This window comes from Leptonychotes weddellii, chromosome 4 (genome assembly GCF_054177405.1).
Source record: "Leptonychotes weddellii isolate Sample4059 chromosome 4, ASM5417740v2, whole genome shotgun sequence".
Lineage (NCBI taxonomy): Eukaryota > Metazoa > Chordata > Mammalia > Carnivora > Phocidae > Leptonychotes > Leptonychotes weddellii.
This window is the reverse complement of record NC_138372.1, coordinates 123,024,236-123,039,773: the sequence shown is the minus strand read 5'-3', so window position 1 is coordinate 123,039,773 and position 15,538 is coordinate 123,024,236. Positions and strand designations below refer to the sequence as shown.

Below are 15,538 nucleotides of genomic sequence, written 5' to 3'. Positions count from 1 at the left end.
CTGAGCCGAAGGCAGACGCTTAACGACTAAGCCACCCAGGTGCCCCAGGAATATTTTATTTTATTTTTATTTTATTTTATTTTTTTTTAAAGATTTTATTTATTTATTTGAGAGAGAGAGAGCACATGAGAGGGGGGAGGGTCAGAGGCAGAAGCAGGCTCCCCGCCGAGCAGGGAGCCCGATGCGGGACTTGATCCCGTGACTCCAGGATCATGACCTGAGCCGAAGGCAGTCGCTTAACCAACTGAGCCACCCAGGCGCCCTAAACCTTTATTTTTTATTATTATTTTTTAAAGATTTTATTTATTTATTTGACGGAGAGAGAGAGAAAGCATGAGCAGGGGAGGGCCAGAGGGAAAAGGGAGCTTAGCAGGGAGCCTGATAACAGGGCTCAATCCCAGGACCCTGGGATCATGACCTGAGCCGAAGGCAGTCGCTTAACCGACTGAGCCACCCAGGCGCCCCAAGAGGGGGTCACTTTAAAGAGAGTTCTTTGGTGACAGGGAGGAAGGAAAATTCAAGAATGCGGAGATGGGGGCAGGGTGGGGTACAAGTTCATGGACATGTCTTCTGATTTCTTCAGTTTTCTCAAGGTCACCAGCTAGGACTAAGGATGGGTTAAGAAGGTGTTGGAGTCTGGGGAAAGAGAAGAAAGTGGGAAGTGGACAGCTAGGAGAGCAGGGACCGGGTGTACTAGCAAGTGCGGTATGACAGGGAGCAGCATCAAGGACTCACTGGAGGGTTGAATTCACCAGTGATCAGGAAGAGCATTGGGGATTTAATACTACTGGGTATTGAAAAAGTCACACAGTAGATTTTTTATGTGTTTATCCTCAGTTGCTTGACATAATTTCTTTGTAGAAAAAGTTCTTCCCCAAAAATCATTTGAAAACATCTTTATAGATAGATGTGTCAAAACATATGCAAAAGAAAGGTTGGATCAAACTATACCTTCCCTTGGTTTGTGTTTGTTTTAACAGAGATTTAGTTCATTGTCGTACAAGTCCCGGGAAGAGGACCCAACTCTCACAGAAGAAGAGGTGAGTTTTGTTGCTTTTTAAAAAATAACCACAAAGCTCTAAAGAATAGAGTTTCTCTCCTTGCATAAATGACTGTCACATTACCCTTCTCTGAAAAAGCTAAAATACTCTCTTTGGCATATGTCTGGAGATCAGAGTTTGGGGAGGTTGGCTTTATAATGGTTCAGAGAGAGTGACTGGCAGATGGTAAGACAAGAAGGAAGACAGGATGAACAGGTCACCTAAGTAAAAGAAACTAAGTAGGAAAGAAGCATCAGAAAAAAAAAAAAAATAGAGGAGGGGAGAAAATAGAATGAGAAGAGAGAAATTTAAGTATGAGAGATTTAGTTGAGCAGCCAGGAAGATCACCTGTAAGGAAATTAATCATGGGTTGGAAAATACAGGAAATTGGAACGGGTGGGTATAGGGAATTTAATCCAGCCTGGGAGATGGAGGAGGAAGGTTTTAATGAGGAATTTCGGAGGCCGAGAGCAGGTAGCTCCAGGAAGTACAATTCCAGGCTGGCGCAAGAGTCAGACATAGCAGCCAACGGGAGAGAGCCCAAGTACCGGGCTAAAGACTCACCGATTAGATTTCTCAGTGACACGTTAAACTTATACAATCCATTATGTACATACATATATATGTATACACACACACACACAGACACATACACACATACACACACACACATATAACATCAAGCTAGGCTCAGAGAGCTGAACACCTTAATTTATCTAGCTGCATATAGCTTCTGTCTGGAATTCCTAGCATGATAAATTTGGTACATGTACAAAAATGACATACATATGCAGGTACATCCCCTCCTATCGCACTTTGCACGGAGTATTAAAATAGGAAATAGACTACAATCCCACATTGGAAGTTCAAAGAGCAGAAGAGCTTTCCGTAGGTAATGTTGCCCACTTGCTTCTGTTTCCTGCCCCAAGGAATGGACCTGCCATCTCTCCACCTGGTCGCACAAGCCAGAACCCTGGACATCATCGTAGACACCCCATTTCCTCACTGTCCGCAGCTCCCCTGGTTTCTTTCTCACACCGCTCTCTCCGTGGGCACAGTGCCCACCCCTCCCCGGACTAAGGCAGTGTAGCCTCCTGCCAGGCCTGTGGCCGCTCCTTTGCCTTCTCCCAGCCGTCTGTTGTCCACACTGCACCACAGCCCTCCCACCTGGGACAAGAAAGTAGAATATATGAGAGATCTGGAAACCAGTCCTTTAAAATATGTTGAGACAAGTAAAATTTTAAATTCCTTTTCTTCTAATCTTACATTGTTTGTGGTTTCAGAAAATAGGACCTAGGTATACTGATGAATTTTTAACATAGATTAAAAGAACTGTGATTCACATATAGTCATTTTAGGAAGATGTTTTAGAAAAAATAATTTATGGAAGTCACTTATTTCTGTATTTATGTAATAGAATGTTAGACAGTCCAGACTGAAACTGAGATCTGAGTTTTCAGTACTATTATCCCAACTTCGCAGAATGATGGGGAAAGGGTTGCTTATAGAAAGAGAAATGGGGAAAAGGTAGAGAGTAATTTATGAGAACATAATAACAATTTACAGCCTGAATAAAAAAGATGAAAGATTTAAAAGAGAAAAATTGTGAAGCTAAATAGCAAGGGGGCTTGAAAGGAACCTATCTACAAAATAGAAGTAATAGTCCTAGAAGGCAAATATTCAAATAGAATATCAGAAGACTTGAGAATCTTTTATAAGTGTTAAAATTTACGACATCATCTGCACAGTAGGTTCCTGCCCAGAGATAATATGAAGTTGCAAGTTAATGAAAAGAGCCTGTAACTTTCTAAAAAGAATATAAAGGCCAAGAAAACCCAAGTAATTATAAAGAGTAGGGGCATTAATGGCAGGCATTGTGGGGAAGAGAGTTGAGGAGAGAAGCTGAAAGGGGCCAACCCCCACTGTTACAATGTAGGTAAAGGTGTGTTCGTCCTTGATGTTCCCCCTGAAGGTGAAGAGTGTGTAGCTAGTATGCGGACTCCCCTTCTCACTGTCATCTCTGATTTACCACCATCTATTTGGACCACCTTTTAGATATTCAGTTCCATATGTTTGCACCTCACTAGGAAAAGCAGGTGATTTACTTTAATTCTTCCTAATTTCAAAGAAATTCTAAATCTTCATTTCAAGAGTAATTTTTCCACTAAATCTCTAAGGTGAGAATGTCAATTTAAATAATTCCTAATATTAATACCCTAATATTAAAAGGGTCAGAGCAACATGGCAAGAGTTTCCCGGAGATTATTTCTCTAGCTCCGAATGTTTGGATTGTCAAGGCCTGGCAAAACAGAGCCCCCAGGCTGCAGTGGAAAGTTCTCATGCAAATGACCAGTTAGTGTGTGCGTGGCAGGCCTGTCTTGAGAAGCTTTTGAGGCCAGCTGGAAACTTCATCCACAGTATGTGAGATATGTGAAAGCAAAAGAATCTCTCTCTGCACTTGGGAAGCCAAGCATCTGTCAGTAGGCATGTTCATGTATTTCCTGGGTGTTTTGAATCAATCAGTGATTATGGCCCAGATAAATAGAGGTAATGAAGGATATTTCTACTTATTTCCAACCATGATTTCTAACAATAAAATAATAACCCTCAAAAAGATCTCTTAAAAAATCTCTTAATCAGTATGTTTAATCTATCATTACCAACGAGAATTAAATCCCTCTTGATAGTAGAGGTTATATGGGGTAGATTAGCAAGACTGAGTAGGTGTGCCTGGAAAGTAGCCCACTTTTCCCATAGGAAAGAGTGCCCTGTAAGTTAATTGTCTCCAAATTTCATTTCTGAGTTGGCTGGTTGCAAATAAAAATAAATTTTTCCCACTGAAGAAAACTTAGCCCTGTCTGTAAATGTCTATTTAACCAGTAATATGCTATGAAGTTGAAAATTAATGGAAAATGAGGCTTTTACAGATCTATGTGTATTGCCAACCAGAATCCAGGACCTACTTTTCAGACCACTTTGATGCGGAAAGAGTGGGTCAGAGAGTCTAATTCGGTGGTTCTCATACTTTAGTGGGCGTGCTGGGCCCCATGCCCCTGAGTTTCTGATTCAGTGCTTCTGGGATGGAGCCCGAGGACTTAACCTTTCTAATAAATTCCCACATCCTGCTGCTGCCAGTTCGAAGCCCACATTTTGCGAACCATTCATCTAACATATTTTCTGCCCTTGTTTCTTAAAGCAGTAGAGCTCTTTTTCATGTGAAATAGCATTCTGATAATAGAAATCGGATAAAACATGATACACTGTAGTCAGGTCCCAGGGGCCTCTTGAACTTCCTGTTCTGCCTGCTCTCCTCACGCCCCTCAGAAGACCCAGAGAGAACCTGGTTTTCACGGAGTTGTGCCAATATGGCTGGTCTACTTGCAAAGTTGAAGATACCATATAAAATTGTTCTCTAGAAGTATACTCCAGGATTAGTACAGGCAACAAAGAATCCACTTCTGGGTTTATATCTGAAGGAAATGAAATCACTGTCTTGAAGACAATATCTTCACCCTCATGTTCTTTGCAGCATTATTCACAATAGCCAAGACATGGAAACAACCTAAGTGTTTATCAGCCGATGAATGGACAAAGAAAATGTGAGATAGACACAGACGCACACACATTATAAATACACATTTGTATATAGCAATACGTGTACACACACACACACACACACAGGAATATTATTCAGTCGTGAAAAAGAAGGGAATTCTGCCTTTTGTGACAACTTGGATAGACCTTGACAGCATTATGCTAAGTGAAATAAGTCAGACAGAGAAACACAAATACTATATGTTCTCACCTACATGTGGAATCTAAAAAAGCCAAACTCAGAAATAGCAAATGTTGCCAGGGTTTGGGGAGTAGGGGAAATGGGGACATGTTGGTCAAAGGGTACAAACTCCCAGCTATAAGCCGAATAAGTTCTGGGGCTCTAATATAGAAGATAGTGACTATAATTAAAAATAGTATACTATCATTCTTGAAAGTTGAAAGGGTAGATCTTAAATGTTATCACCACACACACAAAAAAATGGTAATTATGGCAATGAAGGAGTTAACTAACCTTGGCAATAATCACTTCACAGTATATATATGTGTCAAATAACCATGTTGTACACCTTCAACTTACCTAAGTCATATGTCAGTGATACCTCACTAAAGCTGGGAAAATTGGCAAAACAAAAAAACCCCACAACCTTAAAGGGACACACACCTGCCTATAGAGCTGAATATCTAGCTTGTCACTATAAAGGGGGAAGGAGAAGTCAAACTTGAAGCTTATTTAATTCACCCTTTGTTTTCTAGATCTCAGCCATGTATTCATCAGTAAATAAACCTGGACAGTCAGGGAGTAAATCAGGACAGTCTCTTAAAGCACCGGAGTCCAGCTACACCTCCATCCAAAGAGCCACTCAGAGATCCCCCTCTTCCTGTAATGATCTCTACGCTACTGTTAAAGACTTGGAGAAAACTCCAAACAGCGTCAGCACACTTCCACCAGCAGTAAGACCCAGTGAGGAGCCCGAGCCTGATTACGAAGCAATACAAACTCTAAACAGAGAGGAAGATAAGGCCACCCCAGAGACCAACGGCCAACGTGGCCTTTTCCCAAAAGAGAATGACTATGAGAGCATTGGGGACTTGCAGCAATGCAGAGATATCACCAGGCTCTAGCAACCCGGAAGACAGGCCCACACAACATACGATCGGCCGGTTGGGGGGCATTTCTTCTGTGGAAGACAAGAAGCGACATCAACCCCTACTTTATATGCTGCTCTAGTAATCCGACGACAATTGAAGATGTGGAGACTGTTTCCCGGGGTTGGAAACAGTGAGGTACGTACCTGACTGCACCCAAGTGTGCCCCTGCGTGCCGGGGGGCACTGCACACCCAAGCACATCTCCCTTGTGCACCCTCACCCTCTGGAAAGATCTCAGCTGTCCGTGGTTTCACCCTGTGAGTAAGGAAAGTCGAGCTGCAAGGAAGAACCGCATTCATCAAGAACCACGACTCCACCTGCCTAACATACTGCCATTCACAAGAGCCAGGTTTTTCTGCCTTTCTTCCCTTTTTTTTTTTTTTCTATCTGCTCCTCACATTTAAATGTACGGCTTTCTTCCCCCTTGAAATCTTCCGACTTCTAATGGTTCATTCCAAGAAAATTCCCCCACAAGGCTTGGCCTTTGCCTTCAACTTCGGTGTTTTAAGATGGTAAGAAACTGTGGTTGCTGGTCACTGGCAGCTCCCCAATCCTCTTCTAAGAGCCGCACCTGGGAAAAAAAAGGACCCTGCAGGTGGGCAGGACTGGGACTGCCCCCCGCCGCCCCCAAGCTTCTTAGACCTTCCTTCCTCCTGATTTGGGCACTCCACATCAGCAGCCTCTCCCAAAGTACTTGAAGTCATTTTTAGATGCTTTATTTTATTTTTCTAGTCAAAGCGGTTCCCTCCCCACACGCCTCCCCCCCAGTATGTGAAACTCTTCAGAGCCTTTTCAGTATTTTCAATGAATATTGTGGTACTTCTATACTTGTTTTAGCCCAGAGTTCATTCCTCTGAAACAGCCTTAATCTCTATGTTGGGACACAGACCACATATTTGGACGGCAGCCATGGCGTCCGTCTCTGAAGGGCTGTGGACTTGAATGTGTATTTCTGATGACCCCTGCTGCCACACCAACGTGTGAGATTTCCTAAGGGAACTGCTACCCTAAGGTAATCTAAAATTAAAATGTAAACATTTATTTTTGTTATATAAATTTATAAGATGTTTTAGGTTTAACGCCTAATTTCTAGAAACTGCCAGAAAAAAATGTATATTAACTATTTTGATTTTATGTACAATGATTTATACTCATTTTGAAAAAAAAAACCATAAAGCACATAAGCTAGGTAATTACACGTAGTTGTTGTCTGTTTTCTAATCAAGTGTTTAAAATATTGAAGGTTTTTAAAGGCTTTTCAAATGGTACTTGGAGCCGTGGTCAAAGTCATCTGGCTCACTAGAGAAATAAGTGGAATGAACATAAATGATCATTTTCAGTGATTTGAGGTGGGCTATACTGAAATATTTGAAATGGTAAAAAAAAAAAAATGAAGAATGAAATAGGACTAGGGATGACTGCATTATTAACCTCATGAAGGTATTATAACTCCATTAAGATTTAGCTACATTTTTAAGAAAATTTACAGTGGTGGATTCTGCAATCCAGTGCTTGCAAATGCAAATTGCCTATTGGGATTCTTTTTTCCCTTCATTTTACAAAAATCAGTGGCTGAAATAACTCCTATTAAGAGCTCAGCCTGGTTTGAATTTAATCATCTCTTTAAATTTTATAAGGCCGACATTGGGAAACTTGTTCACTTTTCGTCTGAAAAGGGCCCTGCTATTATGCGGTGTGGCTATAGCAAGGGACCCTTGCCTACACTGATTTAAAAAAAAAAAAGAGGCAATTATCGTGTACTGCTGTGCCGTCTCTGGCTTGTCAGACTTTTCACTCCTTCTGACAAAGGACGCGACCGGGAGGACGAAGGATCCTGCAAATGGTAGGGACCAGCTCATGGGCATGCCTTTCCCACCCCTCGCATTCGTGGCTGGGTTTTGTGACTGCTCCGTAATACATTTCTGCAATTGTGAAGTCAGCTTTGCCGGGGTAAGCTGCTTGGTGGTCAGTAGTTTGCAGTCAGCCTGGCCTCTCCCATGAAGACCTCATGAGCCTAAGCACAATCATCACTGACTAGAAGGAGATGGCAGAATACCGTTGGGTTGGGGGAAAGGTTACCAGGAAGGTGCCAAGGTCCTTGCTCTCTGAATTTGTATCTTTCGTGAGCACTGTTTTTGCCTGGTGATTTTCTTTGCTTACTTAGTATGAATGAGTTTGACCCACCAATCTCTTACACCATGGGGTTTCTTTAGCTCCTGCTGATGGCCAGGTCACATCGCATACCTAGTGTTGTGCTTGCTGCAATAATGTCCTTTATGAGCACCTGACCGCTCAAAAGTCTTACTGTCTTCCATAATGTCTTTACTTATTGCCAGGGAAGTGAATATGATCTCTAAAGTGTAAAATCATTTCTAGAGACAAAAGTTCTTTATAGTCCTATCATCTTGAAATTTCATTATCAGAATTTCCCCCAGAAGTTCCGAAATAAAGGCTATTATATAGCCATAAAATATGCACTGAAACCTCTCTCTTGATTTGAGAATCTGTGCTAAGAATAAGTTGCGATTTAAAGGATTGTAAGTATATTTTAGAAGAAACTAGAAGGCCCTCCAGTACAAATCCTAAAAGAAAAAGTAATAGCACAATCCCTGAGGGTTAAGGGAGAGAGAAGCAGAGTAAACTTGAGGAGCTGGCTCTGCTCTTGAGATCATTAGGTACCTTATGGAAGTATATTTACTGATGCATCATCATGGTTTTGACCTTATAGTACAGTATTTCATAAATGTCATCACTTTTTACTTTATTCATTGAAAATCTGTGCTAGTCTTTGAGTTGGACAAAAGCCTATGGCTTCTTGAAAAAAGTTTCAAGTTCAGCTAAATGCACAAAAGGTAATTATAAAAAATTTTTTACTATTCAACTTTGACATCTATTATTATGCATTGTTATCATTTAGGTTATGTGGAATCTCACAATTAAAATAAGCTTTTGGAAATTTTTTTGTTTTATAAGTCAGAATTATAAACTCATCTTGCCTAAAAGTAGAATCTTTGCTTTTAGTCAGATATTTTGAAAGTTTAGAAGATTTTTTTATGCTGCTTTTACTGTTTCTCAAATGCAGTCAGCAGGAGAGAATGACCTGTTTTATGTGAAATGTTTGAGGAAATCTTAAATTCTAGAAGAAAGCAATTTTTTATAATATGTGGGCCACATACATTTTTTTTCCAGTCCTGCACTAAACTGCATCATTAGGTCTACTAAAGATTTTGAAAGTACTGCTGTCCTTTGTGGGGAAAAGACTAATTACTGATTTATCTGATTTATCTCAAAATCCAAGAGTTAATTTTAATTGAGTGCTAACAATAGGTAGTCCACATAAAGAACTAAAATTTAACCTCAGGATGTCACTAGATCTATTTCTCATATTAGATTTCCTTTTTCCAATTAGAGCATTTATTTACTTTAACCAGTAACAAACTGTGCATGTGTGTGTATGTATACTATACATATATATTTACATAAGCACACATAGACATATCTAAAGTTGTTCTGGTGCCTGATTAGTGAGGATACATCCTAGTATGTATTTGCAATGTCTACCCTATTAGTGTGATGACTATTGTCATAAAAGCAGAATAGAAAAAAAGCTATCCAATAGTTTTCATTTAGTAATTACAAGAAAACCTTCCTAAGTTACCTCATATCATTTTTCTAATAAATTCAGATTCTAAATTGCATCCATAATTCTCTTAGCTGAAAAACAGTGGTATTTTAAAGTAGTTTTTTCATATGTGTGGCTCATTACATATTCAACATGACAGGAGGAAATGTAAATAGGTGTCCTTCTCAGAGATCATGTCAAGAAGAGATCCGGCAGAAAGCACCAAGAGCCACGTGAGCCAGGATGGAGCCCCAGCAAGGTGACCCCCCACCGGGTGGCAGAAGCAGAGGTCTGTTATCACTCGGTTGCATTGTCTTTCCTTCTCTTTGGAAGCCACGAGAGTTTAGCGCAGAGCCAGCAAGCAATGAGGTAGTATGACGGACGGAACATGGCTCGGAGGTGGGGACGTGGATAATCACGGAGCCGCAGCTCAGGACTCAAGTAGGATTTTGTAAATGAGTAAATGACATTTTTTTTCAGTGTTCCTTGTACTAGTTAATATGAGTCCGTGTGATCTAGTGATGCCATTCTTCTGAAAGTGTTGGCTTCTGGTCCCCAGCCAGCTTCGTCTGGGCTGCTGGAGGCACAGTAGGTACTGATGGTTCTTTCCTGGAAATCCTGACAGGCTTATTGTACTGTGTCACTGGGGGAAGTTAAAGTGTAATGTTTGGTGTTAATAAGTGACTGATGTGAAAAACAGGAACATGTGTCTATAATATCAAATATGGCTTTTTTTTTTTTTTGGCAGTGAAATCTATATTCCTTGTCCTGTGGTAGTCTTTTCTTGCCTCTGTGTTGTACCTTTCTTAAGTACATTATTCTTGACAGTGGCATTGGACAAGTTGAACACACATAGAAAGTGTTTGAATTAAAGAGATCAGTCCAGAAACCATGCTAAATTAGTCTTCATCTGAAATTATGAAAGTAAATTTAAAAAGCCGTGGTCCAGAAGAGAACAAATATTCATTCATAAGTGTTTTTTTCCCTACTGTTCATTTTTAAGTCTGTTTACATCCAGTCTCTGATATTTATAAAGTATTCATTGTTTTTCCAGGTTCTTCTTTATTGAACTAAGAAATAATTCAGATTTCTCTTAATGCCAGATGAAATGAGAAATGTTACAATTTTTATTAAAAGGGCAATTTTTTAAGCATTCAGTTTGGTAATCATTTATCTTGATGCATTTAAATTAGATTTTTCTTTGCTCACCATTTATATGCTATGGGTATTTTTAAAAAATGTACTCTGGTTGTCTCAGATCACCTTATGTAATGGATTATAAAGGCTGGTAAATGGTCATTCCTCAGACTTCTGTGTTAGATTGGCAACAGTTTTAATGTTACCTTTTAAATATGTATTATTAATGCACCTCATGTTTTCAGGGAAAGTTTGAAATATAGCTAAACAAATAGGAATTTGCATTTCATTGTTCATGCATTTTTTCCTCATAAAAATAGTTTCTCAAAAAAATGACCTATTATCTCTTAGGTTGTCCTGATCAGCTTCAAAGTGCTCCTCTTGCTCAAAAATAATCCATGACAGTAGCATTTGGACTCATTGTCTCCGGAGGTCTTTGTCACGGTCAAACTGTCCAATTCACAAAAGAGTGGTAAAATTGTTTCCAGTACTCGGAATTTTTAACCTTCATTTTAAGTCTGAAAATCTCTCTTATTGGCTTCAACATCTTGGAACGTTTTCCCCTGCCTTACTCTGGGCCTTTTAGGGAGCAAGTCTGCAACACGGGGACGTGAAGCTACTCTTTCTCCCCATCTCACTTCGGTTCCTGCTGCGACTTTGCACAGCACCCCCCTGCTCCTCTTCCCCACCCAGCCGCTCTGCTGTTCGTGGCACATTCCCACACATCTTTTCCGATGTGGACACAACCCACACAGATCACACATCCTGCCTGCGATCACAGATCCATTCCCCGCCATCACCCAGTGAGCAGACAGCTCTGCCCAACTCACATTTTCCCGTGTCACAGGCTGCTGAGACAAGGCCACAGGCCCACCTAGGGAAGCAGATGCTGGGTTATTTGCACGGGCTTTGCTAAACCATGTTCATTCTTCCCCACCTCCGTCATGAGAATGGTTGGCACTAGGGGGCCGTGGAAGAGAACTTTAAGTTCTGTTGCAAGGACTCACACTCACAGTTGGAATGTCTGGTTTGGTTTTGTTAACAAGTTGGAAACTATCAGTTTAAAACAAACTTTCTTTTTCCCTTCTTAAACTGAAGGAGAAAAAAAAATTAATCTTAGATCCCATTTAGGTAGTAAAGGCTTCCTTGAAAGACAGCCCTGTCCTTCTATAGGTGAAGAGGCTAAAACCAAAAGCCAAGTCTGTCTCTGAATATTCCTTTGACACATTTTTATGTATTTTTAATGTAAAGCCCATAAATGAATCTGAGATGATGTTCATGACCTATCCTGTAAGCCTGCTTGCCTTTTTTTTTTTTTTTTGCACTTATTTTTTGAGTATAGGCTTTTCTTGTTTTTCCTGGAGCCATGCTAGAAACAATTCCAATGGGCTACTCCATGACTGCCTCCTGGAGTCCCGGCAATGTGGCCGCACTGTTAGCCGGGCTTGCCTCTTAGGGAGGAGCATGTGAAAAATGCCAGACAGGCTGACTTCTATGTACAAGTCAACAAGCATTCGAGAAGTCCTTTATGCCTCGGATTTTGACATTTAAAAAATTTTTCGGAGTACCAACTACATATTTGATTGGGGGGTGAGGGAGTTGGTGAGCAGGACAGGGATTGGACCCAAAATTCGAACTAAGTGGATGGGCAAGACTTCCCACCCCACTCAGTTGGTGTGCGTCTCTGGGAAATGTATTATCCCAGCTCCCTGTCAACCACTCCTGAGTTGCTTAAGGAGCAAATAGTAAGTATGTAGAAATGAAAAAGATGACCTCAAAGATTTAAATTATTTTTAGATATTTTCTTTGTAAACTCAGGAATAAGCCTGGTTTGTGAAAAGCATAATATGGCTACTACAGCTGTAATTTATGGGTAACTAGATACATCCTTTCAAATATGTTTCATTTAAACACCTACTTTGTTGTAACTGGGAAAAGAAACTCCTCATAAAAAAAAAAAGCCAACAAAAAGACTTCACTAAAAGAGTGTGTCATCAACCTATCATCCGCCCCAGAGTGCTTGTTTCTTGCCTATAGTATAGTTTTTCAACAATTTTTATGGGAGAAAAAAATGCATTTTTTTCTTGGAAAAGTGAATTAAGGTATTGAATTAAATTCTCAGAGAGGACAACTTAAAAGAGAAGCATTGGATTTAGAGATGAGCTCACAGCTCTGTGGTCCCTGTTCCAGCATTGACTTTATCGTGTGACCTTGAACAAATGATTTAACTACTCTGTGCCTCAGTTTCTCCATGTGCAAAATGGGGATAATGATACCAACCATTGCCTACCTCATATGGATGTTATGGGGACAAATAAGATAATATAAATACAAATGCTTTATCTCTGGAAGAAAGGTGCTATATAAATTAAAGTTGTGTTGTTTTTAATGATCCAGTTATTATGTTTAGGGTTTAAATAATAGCAATACTGTTAGTCATCTTAAGAATAAGTTTCCATTTAACACATAATTACAATTCTCTTCTGTGGCCAAATCTTGATCATTCATCCAGTATTGGTACGTAAGGAACTGAAATGGGTATTTGTTTTCTGTGTATTTCTGCCCATAGTATTTCTATTCTGAATGTTCCCAAAAGGTTGGAGTTTAACTTGTAATATCTTATAGTTTACATGTAATGAACCTTAATCATGCTGTGTATAAAAGTATAATTACATGTAAATAGCAGGTACATTGTAATTAAAGGCACTTATCAAATTGTCTTTGTTCTTTTTAAATTGCAATAAAAGTCAGTTTTATATAAAAGCTTGTTAAAATTCATTTGGGAATTTTTGGGGAATGTCAAGAATGCTAGTGTATATGCCTTAGAGCATAACCAGAGTTGCGGGATTTTAGCAGTCAGCTCGCCACAGTGCCAGGACGGAGGATGTGCCCGATGACCAGGCGTAGTGGTTAGAATCGCAAACTGCAGGAAAGGACCCGAGTTTGAGTCCCAGCTCCACTACGACTTTGAGGAAGCTGTTGGACTTTTCCATACCCATTTCCACATATAAAGTGAGGGGTAGTAGTACAGAACCTACTAACAGGGTTGTCTTGGGGATTAAATGAGGCACTGAGCACGGTACCCCGCAAATAACTGCTAAATGCTCTGGAAGTGCCAGCAGACCATCCTCACAAGCCTGGGAAATTTGTGCCCATGTCTACCCAACTGCTAGCCACTCTTGTGAAGAAAGGCAACCTGACAGCAAATAATGCCCCCAGCCTATGAGGAAAACCCACTTGCTTGATGGCTGAGGGGGCTGTAACCCCAGCAGGAATCTCGGAGCAAAGAGTTTTACATCAGTGACCCTGGCTGTCCCCTTCCCTGATAACTGGAGACTGGCCTTGGCGCCAAAAGGAGAAGCAAGGGTTTTCTTTGGCAAGCTCCTGACTCCTTTACATCTGGCCCTTTAACTCCAAGTACCCCCAAACCCACACCTTGCCTGTTATTAGACGCCCCCCCCACACACACACATACAAAACCTGGGCCTCCTCTCTGGACCTTTTCCCTGCTCCCTCCTTCTCCACCCCATCTGCACAATGATACATACCCTGTTCTCAGTTTCTGCAGGGCTGATCTGTTCCCTTCTAAGGAACTAACTCCTCCCTCTAGGTTACTGTGCCCACTGCTCCTAGGATCGTTCATGATTTAAGGAACCTGCTGCCTATCAGTCTTGAGCCGCGGCCACCCTTAATTGTCACCGTGGGCACTACAAACCTAGGAGAGGCCGCTGGGAGTACCGGGGGGTGGGGGAGGCAAAGGAGGGATCAGAGGCATCCTGCCGACTCTACCTCATCGGCAAATGCTTGCTGTGTCTTCACCGAGGCCCTGCCTGCTTCCCTCCAGCCCCCACCCTGCTCTGCGGCAAAGGAGCCCGGCTCCCTCTCCACCTTTGCTTTCTCGTGCCTGACGCAGGGCAGTGATGACAGCCTGGAGGCAAATGCAGGAAGGGCCCGGCCATCTTGGTTTCAAGCCCCTGCTTCATTGCTCACCATGTAGGGAGAATTTCCTCTCCCAACTCCACTCTGTGTGCAGAGGGTTAGAGCTAAAAGAGGTGCCTGGGTGGCTCAGTTGGTTAAGGGTCTGACTCCTGATTTCAGCTCAGGTCTCACGGTTGTGAGATCAAGCCCCGCGTCAGGCTTATGCGCTGGGCAGGGAGTCTGCTGGAGATTCGGCCTCTCCCCCCACCCACGCGTGCACTCGCTCGCTCGCTCGCTCTCAAAAAAAAAGTTTGTTTTGAGTCTCTGCATCACAGAACCAGGTTTCCGCTACCTGAGGAAACTGAAGTTCTAGAGCTGAGCAATTTGGAAGATTCTCCATCACCTGTGGACTAGAGTGGTCTTTGCAATCCCGTCAGAGGCACACTGTCAATTCTAGACACATCCATAGGCCATATCTAACAAGTACTCATTACAGGAAGTGGGGAATTCTGGGACCCTAGTTAAGGTGAGCATGACATAGTCCACCCTTTCTTGTCATTGTTTAAAAAATAAAAAAGTCGTTCATTGGTCTTTCTACTTCTATAAATACAATCTGCTCTGTGATTCTTTTTATTTTTGTTAACGATTCAGGACCCAACGGTACCTTTAAGGTCACAATTACGAATATTTGCTCTCATCCTAGATGATTCTTAAAATCTCAAAGCTGGCCTTCGAGTACTCCAAAGCCAACTGTCTACCAGGCATCACATCTGTTTCCAAGATTTCTCCATCTGTAGGTCCTGATGCCATCTCAAAATGTGATCATCCTGGAGTGCAGTGCATCTTTCCCAGCTGCTTCAGGTGCCCTTAGGGGCACATTTTAGCTTTGAAGTGTCCCCCGTGGTATATACCACAGTTTCCTGCACACAGCAAGCACTACATAAATGTTTGATCCGTCTTGACTTCTCACTCTTCTCTATCAACCATAGTCCAATGAGCCTGTCTTGGACTAGCATGTACAAGCCCTTAGGATTTTACCCTTGAGCTCTTCCCCATCCTGCTCTGTGACTGTGAATTTCTGGAGAGATGGCAGAGTAACAAAGTAGCCATGGCCT

The 15,538-nt window shown here is 41.5% G+C and overlaps 1 protein-coding gene across 4 annotated transcripts in view; it reads left to right on the top strand.

Annotated features, from left to right (window-relative positions):
* Positions 1-13,268, top strand: part of PAG1 (phosphoprotein membrane anchor with glycosphingolipid microdomains 1) — a 130,444-nt gene extending 117,176 nt beyond the window's left edge. For 3 of the 4 annotated variants that reach the window (XM_081816184.1, XM_081816182.1, XM_081816183.1), the window contains 2 exons: positions 981-1,040; positions 5,352-13,268. In XM_081816184.1, coding sequence (XP_081672310.1) covers positions 981-1,040; positions 5,352-5,720 — 429 coding nt within the window. In that variant the 3' untranslated portion in view covers positions 5,721-13,268. The remainder of the gene's footprint in view (positions 1-980; positions 1,041-5,351) is intronic. The other variant, XR_014144268.1, reaches the window with a different exon arrangement.
* Positions 13,269-15,538: the final 2,270 nt, after the last annotated feature.